The sequence below is a fragment of the Ornithodoros turicata genome, chromosome 3 (assembly GCF_037126465.1).
Source record: "Ornithodoros turicata isolate Travis chromosome 3, ASM3712646v1, whole genome shotgun sequence".
Lineage (NCBI taxonomy): Eukaryota > Metazoa > Arthropoda > Arachnida > Ixodida > Argasidae > Ornithodoros > Ornithodoros turicata.
Window position 1 is genome coordinate 94368498 of NC_088203.1, and position 12935 is coordinate 94381432.

At 46.1% G+C, this 12935-nt stretch overlaps 1 protein-coding gene across 1 annotated transcript; it reads left to right on the forward strand.

The window, feature by feature from the left end:
• The first annotated feature begins 8316 nt into the window (after positions 1-8316).
• Positions 8317-9206, forward strand: LOC135389748 (protein bric-a-brac 2-like). The gene is given in 2 exon segments (XM_064619780.1): positions 8317-8550; positions 8553-9206. Coding segments are annotated over 2 exon segments (873 nt in total). The 5' UTR covers positions 8317-8331.
• Positions 9207-12935: the final 3729 nt, after the last annotated feature.

Sequence of the window (12935 nt, forward strand, 5' to 3'; positions counted from 1 at the left end):
GAAGTGGGGTAGGGTCCCGCGGCTACCACGGGGAAACATTCAATTTCATCATCACTTCTTCTTCGTTTATTATTGTTGTTGCTGTTGATCAGTTTTCGAGTGTGTTGATCAGTCGAGTTATCTACATTATCTAGTGTCTGAGATACATCAAACATAGATCGCCAAAGCCTTGAGACACAATGCAACGTTACTCAACAGAAATGCTAGTAACTCGATATGTGAGAGAGAGTGACATTATACTCGAATTTGGCAAATATGTACGGGAGACGTCTCTCTAGGGAGTGCTTTTTGTTGCCACTATACAGCAACAAAGTGTATTCGATCGCTGCACTATTGCGAGCATGCAAATTTGTGCGCGTTGCTTTTGAGAAACACAATCTTTTCGTTTATTTCGATTTGTCGAATCGATACACGTTCATGGCTTTAGAAAGAGATCGATGGTACTAATCGATTCGCATCTTGCTTGAAGGTCTTGCCATTTAGCCACAGTGAAATGAAGCGTTCCTCTGAACTTTCGGTCCGCTGTAACATAAATTCCTTTAGGTGCAAGCAAGTTCAGAATATTATTCTGTTAGGAAAGCAAGGTTTAGCGATAAGGAAAAAAAAAAAAGAAATAGCCGGAGCTCTTTGGCTGCACGTATAGCGTACGTTTGAAAGTGCTCAAACTTCGCCATGCCCAGTACTGGGCAATCACGTGCTACGTGACCTTCAGACGCCATCCGCTCAAACGTTGCCTGCCTGCGTACTGCTGACGATGGCCCAATAAGGCCGAAACAGCTGTCCTGTACTGGCATGGCGACGTTTGAGCACTTTCAAACACAAGGTTTAGCGATAGTATGTTAAGTTCCTGCTTACATTGTGTTCGCACTATATCTGACATTGTGCAGTGAGTGTTTCTCGGCGTCGAACGTCTTCCCCTTTCCTTTCCCCCGTTTTCCTTTATGCTTTATCCCGCTACACCCACTCTACCCCTTTCTTGTTTCCTGTTTTTGGTTGTTTGTTCTGTTTTTCGTAGCTAACCTTTTTCTTTCTTTTTTTTTACCCACAAACGCGTTTTGGAGTAGCCAGTTCTGACTGGGTCGGGACTAACATCTCCATATTTTTCTTTCTTTTTCCAATCCAATCCAATCCAATCCTGCTTACATTTTGCGGCAGAGAGTTTGACCAGAGTTCCTCATGCCTTATTTCTGATTGACATGTCTCCTTCTTCTTGCTGGTTACCAGACATTTAGCTACAATTCATTAGTAGTAGGTGAACACATATGGTACTTTAATAGAACTTAATTGCGAGAGTTTTACAGAGACCAAGTTGTTGAACTTGCTGTGATCACGAATTGATTTCTGGAGCCCACCACTTTATTATCTTTTCTTTTTTGTTCATGCAGTTATTTCCTTTCGTTTTCCAAATACGAGAACTGGGGTAGCCAGCCCTCATCATCAGCTCTATTTTTATTCTTTATTTCACATAGCCACACTAAACCACCACTATCACCACAACCGAGAACCCCAACAGCTGCATGCATAACTATAAGTGGCGACTTAGTGATTTTCTAGTGCCAACACAGATGCACGTGACAGCCTTCTAGATGGTGACCTTCTTAGAACCAGAACTTTGAAGCAATAACTGAGCAACCCATCAGGAAACGACGGAAAGGGTGCAGGCTAGCTGCAGGGTGCAGGCTAGCACTTACGTGTGTCGTCTTCAGTGGCGTAGCCACGGGGGGGAAATCCGAGGGGAAAATAATATATAAAGGGGGGGGGGGCAGTGTGACGATCGCGAAAGTTCTTACAGTTCATGGCGTCTAAGCAGCACTCTTGAATGGTTTTCAAAGTATGAGCTTTTCAAAATCCTTCCAGTTTCGTTACACCACCTCATTGGACATGACTGCCTATACATGTAATCGTATTGTGCACGTCCAAATCAATTATTTTCGTTGTTGTTTTTAACCGCATTTTGCGGCGTGCATGAGTATGTGTGTGTTGTCGCACCCAGGATCAGCGGGGGGGGGGGCGAGTTTTCGTATCGAGCCCCCCCTACCTCGGAGGTCTGGCTACGCCACTGGTCGTCTTCTGTGTCCGTGTTTTTTGGTCTTCTTCATGAATCCCTCAGGAATTTTTTTCGAATTCAGTGTCATCTGTTTTTTACCAGACTAACATTGTCCAGCAAAGCATCCGAAGATAAAAATGTGTCTGATTTTGCTTACTCTGAGGTGCTGGCGTGTCTCTCTCCATTTAGGGCAATGGACCTTTTTTACAACTGCTTATGCGCATGCGCTGCGGCGCCGATGACCTTGGGTGCGCCGGACAAGGTTGTCTCCGTGCGCAATAGATGGCGTTGGATGGGAACGGCTGGTAGAGTCACTGTACTGGGGGAAGAGTATCGCATTCGCTTTCCCCGTGCCGCCGCCTTGCTCATTCGCCGAGGCGCCTCACGTGGTGCGTTTTCCTCCTCTTTGCTTCCAACCTCCCGCCGGGTCTCCGGGGCATGCAATAGCTGGGACGCATGTGCGCGTACGTTCGTGTGGCGCTCTTGGTGATTTGTACGTGCAATGTATCTCAGAGAGCTGAGGAACTACGAACAACCATGTCTGGATGTTGTGCTGCAACGGGACAGAGTCAAGGAAAGCATTTTTCTGCATTCCGACGGGCAAAAGTGACGAAACGCGTAGATCGGCACAGAACCTGCCGGAAGAACTTCGCGCCTACGAATAGCACACGCTCGAGCGAGGTAAATTTCGTGGCGTGTTTATTTTTCATTGCAGAACCTTTGCACACAGTACTGAATAACAGTTCAACTGTGCGAAGAACAGCCGTGCGTATCAAAGTAGTGCTTGTTGGATCTTCCCATTGCGTTCCCTGTCCTGCGGTGCTAACAAAACGTCACTGTCAGGACCACGTCACACGCGACGACTTCGAGGACAAGGAGATTCGAAAGAAGTTGAAGTGGACGGCAGTACGAAGCAGTTTTGCATACCGGACACCTACGGGGCTGAGGAAGGCTCCTATCCCCCGTTCTTCGCACGCAGAGTTCTCCGAGGAGTCACCAAAAGACTTGCACACTGAAGTTGATGACAACATAGTGTAAGATCAAGGGGCAGTGGAGGATAGTAATGCGTCGAGATATATGTAGATATGCACTATGAAAATTATTGGAACTTATGAAAACCATTCCTAAATATTGATCAAGGGGCAGTGAAGGATGGTAATGCGTCGAAATATATGTTGATATGCACTATGAGAACTATTGAAACTTATGAAAACTATTCTTAAATATTGAGCTGTAATTGTGAGTGAATCAACTTTGCACAGGAAGACAACACCGTCACAAACCAGAGCATCGAGGAATATGCACAAGAAAAACTTGCAGACGAGTCATGTGATGGTCCTTCGATGAGGTCGCCGTCTTAAAAGAAACGAGCAAAGGCTGAGACGGAAAGTAGTGACTTGAAACTCACGGTCTACTCCTCATGGAAGATCAACTGCTTGCGTTGGAGCGGGGGATTGGAAGAACAATCCACAACACTTTACATGCGCGTGAAAAAACGTTGGCATGCACATAGCCATTGAACGTTTCAAATAGAAATTTAATTGCGAAGAGACGAGAATAAAACTGGTGGAGATTATTTATGTCAACCTGAAGCTGCACACACGAGCACTATAGTTTTATGTCCACAAAACAAATGAAAAAAAAAAAACATCTATAGAGCGCAAACGAGACTCGACGATGCCTTTTAGAGGCGAACACGAGCCAACATAATTCGTCTGTTAGCTACAGAATACAACAAACGATACTGTAGTGACGCTTGTGACCTGTTTCATTAAGTATTAGCCGAGTCCCACCACAGGAAGTCACAAAATGTTTGGTGCACAGCCGCGAAATCAACGCGTTGTAACACTGACTACAGCTATCCCAACACGCGACCCGCGGCGGCTTGGAAGCAATATGGCTGCCGGAGCAGACGACGCGGAGCGGTTGCGGTACTCTTCCCCCGGTACAGTGACTCTAACGGCTGGTAGGCTCCTTAACGACGGGACCACAGGAGTGGGAACCAGTGGGGACAACGCGCGAATTCGTCTGCCCCGCTCCAAGACCAGTTTTGTCCTTTATGTTACCCACATGGGTTCGTTTTGGCGTGCTCCGAGGGTGGTTCGCCGGAGAGCCACTAGGATATGACGCGAATGTGAAAAAGGTCAATTCGCGCGGAAATCGCACGCTATCACCACCAATTACCTATGTTTGCTAAATAACATATGCGTGTGGTAAATATGCCTGTGCTGCTGTTGTTGTTGCGTCTTTACTGTCTTGCAATTGACACGAGTCATTAAGCTAACATAGAACGCAATTCTAACTACACGATGCTTCGAAAACATTTATTTCAACCTTTATTAGAGCTGCGCGAATATTCAAAACATCGAATTCGCATCCAATAATTGTAGTAGTGTAGGGATAGTAACAAAATAGTAATAGTGTGGCAGTAATGTGGTAATATGGTAGTAATGACGCAGTAGAACGCAATTCGAACTACATGATGCTTCGAAAACAATTAATTTCAACCTTTATTAGAGCTGCGCGAATATTCGAAACTTCGAATTTGCATCCAATAGTTAACGCTACTCGAACAGTATTCGCAAGCGATTTGAAGTATTCGCAGTTGTCAAATGTTTTGCGAATACTTCATTTCTGAAACGTAGTGCAGCTGCTTCGTTCGCGCAATTTCACGTCATGTCTTTAAGACAGAGTCTAACCCAAATGACATTGAGCTGCAGGAGCATGCAGTGGCAGCCACCCTGCTCCAAGCCTGTTTTTCCTCTCCTTTTTTCTTTCTTTTTTTCCCCTCAGATAATATCTTACTTACATACATCACGTCAGCAATCGTGGACGAGACCAAGGCAGCCGCGAATATTCGCGTATGGGGAAACGTGTTGTGCAATAGGAGTAGCGACGCGTTGGTTTATGTGCCGACCCGAAACGTAATCCTCTGCAACGTCATTCTCATCACCGCGTCTCGCGTCCATCTTCACATAAACGATGTGATGCGAACTTGGGAAGTGGTTTGTAAGTCTAAGGCGGGAGCGTAGTTAGTGTGCAACATCGAAGAGTGATATCCGTCACCAGCGGCGTAGCCAGAAAAATATTTCGGCAGGGGTTCTGTGGGGGTTATACATGGGAGAAGAGGATTTCGCTGTTGTCTACTTCTCCTAAATGCATTACCAAAGGTGTGGCGTCGAGAGGGGCCTTGACCCCCCTAACACCCCTGGCTACGCCAGTGTCCTTTGTTATCGTGCGGTGTTGTTAAATAATACGGAGACATCGCACGCGCTAATTTCAAGTGCAAAGAAATGTGCTAGAAATAACCAACAACAACGACAACAACCGTATTTTGTGATTATGATTGAGGAGTTTGATCGCCAGGGGCGATGCTCTACCCCCATTGCTGGTGGTAATGTGGTGAAATGGAATAACTGTGAAGCGCAGACTGATTTCTTTGTGAAGAAGACCGCCGGACCCGCTAAAGTTGTAGTAGAGTATAGTTTCATTTTAAATCGAACAACGGGTGAAAGTCGCATTTTTCAATTCGCCCAGAAAAAAATATATGTTAGAGGACAGCTCAAACGAAGCAAATCGCACCACGTGCGACGCTCGTGCGTGGAGTGGTTTCCGCCTGGGAGAGGAGGAAAGTCTGAGGCAGCTTGAGCGCGCTTTCTTCTGGACCGACTTTGACGGGATCTAGCACCGCTGATTTTATGCCTAGGAACTGGAGGCTGTTTGTGATTATAGGCTGCACTATAGACACTGTCGACAGCCACCCACAGAACTCTGAGGGTCACAGATTATCTGTAAAAAAGTGCCAAACTTGGCGTAAACGTTCAAAAAGGCCAAACTTTGTTACCAATTTGCTTCATGACAGAACGTCTGAGGACATCGAGCTTAGTGCCATTCGATAGGACGTTGAAAGAACTTTCGTGCTGTATAGGTTCATTTTTCTCAGCCCAGTGGTTTCTGTGATATTAGCTTGAGAATCGCTCATGGTAGGCGAAAATTGCCAATGTTGCATCTCAGTTTTCTCAAAAATGCCATCTTCGATTTCCTTGATTATTTTTCAAAAAGGTGGCGTCATGTCTCTACTTTAGACGCCAAGTGAGGCAATCTTTTATTTTTACCTGAGATACCCGCAAGCAATTTTTTTTTTTTTTTTGTCAGACAGGGTCCACGAGGCTGCAGTCTTGCGCGCCCCATCCACGAGCACGCGACCTTCAACCTCTTCTTTGCTACAGGTCTCCCGCGGACAGATAAATCAATGACCACACTGCATGAGCTTCTTGTAGTAAACGATCAAAGATGAAAGTCACTGAAAAGGTTAGCCAGCTGTAGGACTCGAACCCACAGTGTCCCCAGAGCATCACTTTACGTTTACCCAATGGTCTCCCAGTTCCGTCAGGCTCATTCAAACCGTGGGAGAGTACATGAGTTGCCTGTGCGCCCTTGACGAGGAGCCCCACTCCGACGAACATACCGACAAACCAGTGAAAACGAAGCGCTTCGTAAAGATCTTTATCCACTGGTAACATCGTCGCTTTTGTCTTAGGTTGCCGCCAGTCCCCTAGGCAGTGTGAAAGTGACAACCATTTCATTGGTAAAAGAACTTTGTGGAAGTTTCGAAAAACGTAAAATGTGCCCATTGCGAGACCCCTGCAGGTGATGGATGCCACCACTGGATTAGCATCATCTAATAGCTTTAGACATGACCTTTCACATGATATAAACTGACTGGGTTCACACGCATTAATGCCAAAAGGGTTACTGAAGACCACGCCGAGGGTTTAAAGGTACTGTAAGGCAGCAGAGGCCGAATTTCATTTAGCGTGGCTATTCGATAGTCCAAGCCATCAGTACAAAAACGCCGCAAATTTCATTCCAATCGGTGGTGCAGTTAATTAGAAAATCAAAATTAAATATTACGGGCAACACTGTATTAGTATTCGGAAGGGCTCCGTACTCTCAGCCGCGTACGGCGGCAACCACGTTGCATGCGTGTAACACTGGGCCCGACAGCCGAACAGCGCTGTATTTCTTTTTTATTTTATTTCGCAAAAAGCACACTAAACAGGGGTCTCTGCACTCCTACGGAAATATGATACAAAATAATATAGCCACCAAAAGAACAAAACGAGACAAAATAGTACTGCGTACATAATATATATTCGACAGTGTTGCCCGCTGCACAGGGGGTTGTTCGACACCAGGCGTCGCGCCGCTGCACTACGCCGGATTTTTCATTATAAATTAAAAATATTTAGCGAGCGTTGTCGGTCGTATGGTTCCGCATATGGGATTTACAAGCAACAAAGTCTCAAGCCTACTGCTTTACAGTACCTTAAACGTACCTACGGCTACCGGGAACGAGGGATTTTAGTTGTGCGTCGTTCTGTCGGAAATTTTGATTCCCACGGTGGCGCTGACACAGCTCGTGGAGGGCGAACGTGTTATACTTGAGAGCAGCAACGTACTGTCATCACAGCGGTCTTACAGGCTTTGTAGTACTCGTCGTGGTTCCGAAATAACGCTACGGGGCATAAAACTAATTAAAGATAGCATGCACAGCTTAGGAACTGTCACTTATTGCGCCCAAGCAAAGAGACGGCTGCAACCACGCGGCCACAAATTTGTATTCTCAGGTGTTGTAACTTTGTCCTCAGTGGCCGTAGTTGTGCCTTCCTAATATTAACTCGCACGTCAGCCTCATGGCGTGCGTATGTGCATTGCCTCAAGCAGATGTGCGGGAGAATAGTGAATATGCGCTCGTGCGTACGCACACGTGGTTCGTGCGACTCCCGTGAAAGTGCGTAATAGCAAGTTCAAGGCGCCCACGAAAGTATTGCCCTGCGCCCCCAAAGGAAAAAAAATAAACATACGTACCATAAGTGCAAAATAAGTACACAATGCAACATATGGGCAATAAATTACAAAGCAAAGACTACGAAGCAAAACGCGCTCGTAAACATGCGAGGAGCGCCCTAGTGTGGAAAAATCGCTCCAAGGAAATGTAGCCCTGCGTCTCAATCAAAAAGAGAAAATGTACCTTACCAGCAGCACAGATTACAGGCATAATTCTGCCCCTGTGGAATAAATCGTGAAAAATATTGTGGCGTTTTAGAAATTAAGATCGAACATGCAAAATTTTCGCGTACCACTCGTGGTTTTGCGATACTAGGCGGACAAAAAATGCGCTTGAACCCAGTCACTTTATATTGTGGATACCTATTCTAGCCCTAATGTTCATTGGGGATGCCTTCAAGTCCAGCACTAGTATTAGAATAGCAAGAAACAAGATGGGTTCGCAGTAGTTCTGTTTAAAATGGAACATCCATCAGTCGAATATGCTGACGGTGTTCGAGCAACTCCTATCGAACGGAGCCCTCGTCGACGTCACGTTAGCCTGTGAGGGCCTCAGCCTCAAGGCGCACAAGATGGTTTTGTCAGCGTGCAGCCCCTTCTTCCAGGCGTTATTCGTCGAAAACCCATGCAAACACCCCATTGTAATTTTAAAAATGACATACGATATGTGGACTTGAAAGCTATCGTCGAGTTCATGTACCGTGGCGAGGTGAACGTCTCGCAGGACCAACTTTCCGCCCTACTCAAAACGGCAGAGACTCTGAAAGTCAAGGGACTCGCGGAGGTCACCGGCGAGAACAGGCAAGGTCTAGTTCCTATTGGCACGACAGCGACGGAGGCAGACGCGAAAGGATCGACGCCTCGGGCGGAAAGCCCGCCTTTGTCAAAACGAAAAAGAGGACGACCAAGACGGCGTTCGCCCAGCGACTCCAACAAGAGCGACTCCGAGGACCATGGCGGCAGTGCTGTGAAGCGTGTGAAGGGGGCTCCGGGAAGCCCCGAAATCATCGAGGACGGAAGTTTGTCTAGTGATCGGTTAGCGGTGCCTTCTCCGGCCAAGATTCCGGCGACGACTAATAAGGTGTTAAACGCGACGGCGGCAGTGTCGACGACGCGGGAGGACTCTGTGCCTGCGGACGATGTGGGTTCACCCGATGACGCCGACTTTGAGGTTGACGCCTCTAATCTCATGGAGCAGTCTACGACGACGGAAAATGTTCCCATGTTTTCTGAAGTCGCATCATCGTCACAACTACAAGAGTCACAAACGCATCACGTCCGGGTCACCAAGTCTGTGGATAGCAGATAAAAAGGAACATAGGTACGTGCTGTGCACCTGCCAGGTGACAACTGGCCGGCGCGTTTATTGCGTCGTCGTCATCATGATGGCGTCCACAGAGGGCGCTACAATATCATGTGAAAGGTCATGTAAAGCTATCGGATGATGCTAATCCAATGGTGGCATCCATCATCTGCAGGGGTCTCACAATGGCACATTTTACGTTATTCGAAACTTCCACAACGTTCTTTTACCAATGAAAAGGATGTGACTTTCACACTGCCTGGGGGACTGGCGGCAACCTGAAACAAAAGCTACGATGTTACCACTGGATAAACATCTTTACGAAGCTCTTCGTTTCTTCTCACTGCTTTGTCGGTATCTTCGTCGGAGTGGGGCTCCTCGTCAAGGGCACACAGGCAACTCATGTAATCTCCCACGGTTTGAATGAGCCTGACGGAACTGGGAGACCATTGGGTAAACGTAAAGTGATGCTCTGGGGACACTACAAGAAGCTCACGCAGTGTCTACCGACAACGGCAAGCCCCTTCACCACCCACCACCACCAGTGTGGTCATTGATTTCTCTGTCAGCGGGAGACCTGTAGCAAAGAAGAGGTTGAAGGTCGCGTGCTCGTGGATGGGGCGCGCAAGGCCGCAGTCTCGTGGACCCTGCCTGACGAAAAAAATCGCTGCGCGTCTCTCAGGGAAAAAGAAAAGATTGTCTCACTTGGGGTCTAAAGTAGAGACATGACGCCACATTTTCAAAAATAATCAAGGAAATCGAAGATGCCATTTTTGAGAAAATTGAGATGCAACATTGGCAATTTTCGCATACCATGTGCGATTCTCAAGCTAATAACACAGAAACCACTGGGCTGAGAAAAATGAATCTATACTGCACGAAAGTTCTTTCAACGTCCTATCGAATGGCACTAAGCTCGATGTCCTCAGACGTTCCGTCATGAAGCAAATTGGTAACAAAGTTTGGCCTTTTTGAACGTTTACGCCAAGTTTGGCATTTTTTAACAGAGACTCTGTGGCCCTCAGAGTTCTGTGGGTGGCAGTCGACAGTGTCTATGGTGCAGCCTATAATCACAAAGAACCTCCAGTTCCTAGGCACAAAATCAGCGGTGGTAGATCCCGTCAAAGTCGGTCCAGAAGAAAGCGTGCTCAAGCAGCCTCAGACTTTCCTCCTCTCCCATGCGGAAACTACTCCACGCACGAGCGTCGCACGTGGCGCGATTTGCGTCGTTTGAGCTGTCCTCTAAATATATAGTTTTTCTGGGCGAATTAAAAAATGCGACTTTCGACTTTCACACGTTGTTGGATTTAAAATGAAACTACCCAGTAATTATCGCTATCAACCTCCGCAACCGTTATCTCTCGTCAAAGATCGCGGATTTCGTGAACTCTAATGGCTGGAGCTGTCCCGGATTACACTGTACATTGAAGGACAGCCCTCTCCCGGGTTGCTATATCGAAGCGAAGGAAGAAATTACAAAAAAAAAAAAAGATTTACTGAAACTTTTTGAGGCCATCGAAGGCATCTGTGTTAGCCACATCGTCGTCAACTGAGCGGCTCTACTGCTTGTCTGCAGACACTGTTCATTCGCGAAGAGCTTCAATCAGCCCACATGTACAAAGACTATAGCTTTGATGAGTGACAACTCCTATAGTTTTGCTCGTTATACGTTTCTATACGGGTCCACATGAAGTACAGTCCCACATGTGGTTAGAAGGTTTTCCGTGCTTATACCTTATCAGTCATTCTTGGTCCTACTATACAGTTCGTACTATGGGAGTCAATAAACGTATTCGCTACTTTCAGAGTTACTAGCTCCCGTGGTGTAGTGGTTAGGATGATCGCTTTCCACGCCGAGATTGGGAGGTGGCGGGTTCGTATCCTCCCACCGGCTGTGCTGTCTGAGCTTTTGCCTGGGATTTCCGAAGACTTTCCAGACGAATGTCGGCACAGTTCCCCCTGAAGTCGGCCCAGGACACATCCTAGCTCCCCCTTTCCCCCACTCCTTCCTGCTGTCTTCTCTCCATCTCTCCACGTCTGTACGCCGCTCGTAGCCACAGTTGCTTCGCGGCGCTAACGCGGAGTAAAACAAAAACTTTCAGAGTAGCATCCAGTAACAGACGGAAATATTTGCAGTGTGTAAAAAGCACAGAAAGTACAAATGCACACAAGTAAACCATATGATGAAAGTAGATGGGCTTCTCCTGCTTACGATATTTTATTTCGAGTTTAACAGCTTTAGACTCCCACACTCGCAGAGGCAGTGTTTCATGATAAGCACAAAGTTATAAAATTTTTCCAAGGTGAGATATTCAAAATAGTACTAGAATTTTTTTTAATATATATATATTCGAATTCGATTAGAAATTTTGCCATTCGCACGGCTCTATATTACCTGGGAAGGATGCAGGACTATACATGGTATACCGGAAAGCATTTTTATCCTGCTAACCACCTGGAAATTTTGATGCACGTCGATGTCACGCATCAGCTATCTCACTGACAATGTGTGCCTCGTATTTCTTGTATAGCTTAGAACAAATGTATCTGATACAGTGTGAGATTTTTTTTTTTTTTCAGAAACTTTTAATAAGAGCTGGGCCATTCCAGCCAAAACCAGCCAGAGGTACAGCTCGACCCGCTTAGATTTAGCTGAAAAAAAATTGTGTGCATTCCTTTAGGGGTGTGTATGTAGGATATAAACTTTATTTCTCAAGATTTTGTTTTCTTGAGCATTGGGGGCGCCTCGAACTTGACTCAAACATGAAAAAGTGTTGTCCGTTCCAGTCGTCCTTCTGACACATACAGACGACATTTCTGCGCTCTCTTTGCCTGGTGTTAGAGGAGAAGGGTCGATCTACCTTACCGAAGTGCGTATGGAACGAGAACGAATCTGGTGAAGTGGTGAGAGTTTAAGAACGGAGCGCGTTTTGGGCCAAGTTTACGATTAATTTTTAGCAAGTTAGCATTCTCGCAGGATTCTGAGATTATTTATGCACATAAACTACTGTATGGAGATTCGCTTCACGTAAAAATATCACGCTTATCTATATTCATTGTTTAACTAAGCAACCGTGACATCCACAATTCGCCAAAAATGACACTTTTCAGGTAGTATTTTCACATACCTGAGGTCGTCTAGGAAGTGAAACAAATCGTGCCATTTGTAGAACAAATCGTCTCTCGTAACATATTCAAAATCAACAGGTGTATTTTTTCTTAAACGAGAAAAAAATATTTTTTTCCCTCCCCATACTCCGCTGCAGCTCATTCGTTAGTTGAGGTCGTCTAGGAAGTAAAAAGTGATAACTTTGTGACCCTCTCCTTTACCATTTTGAAAACTTGCAGATGTATTTGTTCTTACGGGAGAAAACACGGTTCGTCACCGCAGTGCATCCCGTCTGTAAGGTACCATTATCACCCTTAGGACGAATTTCGCCTTCTGCTGTTCTGCCAAGTTATACCAACTTAAAACTCACAGTCGCTGCTTCGTAACAGATTCGTCGTCACTTATGATTGTTTTCGCATACTTTAAGTTGTCTGGCAAGTGAAAAAATCACACAATTTCAAGAACAGACTGTAGTAGCCGGGCAGGGAGACACAGTGCAAGCTAGGTGGAAACTGGTTTAATGCGACAAGGCAACGGCACGCATGCCGATATATACAGATACGCCACGCAGTGTATGTGACGTCATGCCGATAGGCCTCCTATCGGCTACTACATTCCTTCCCTTT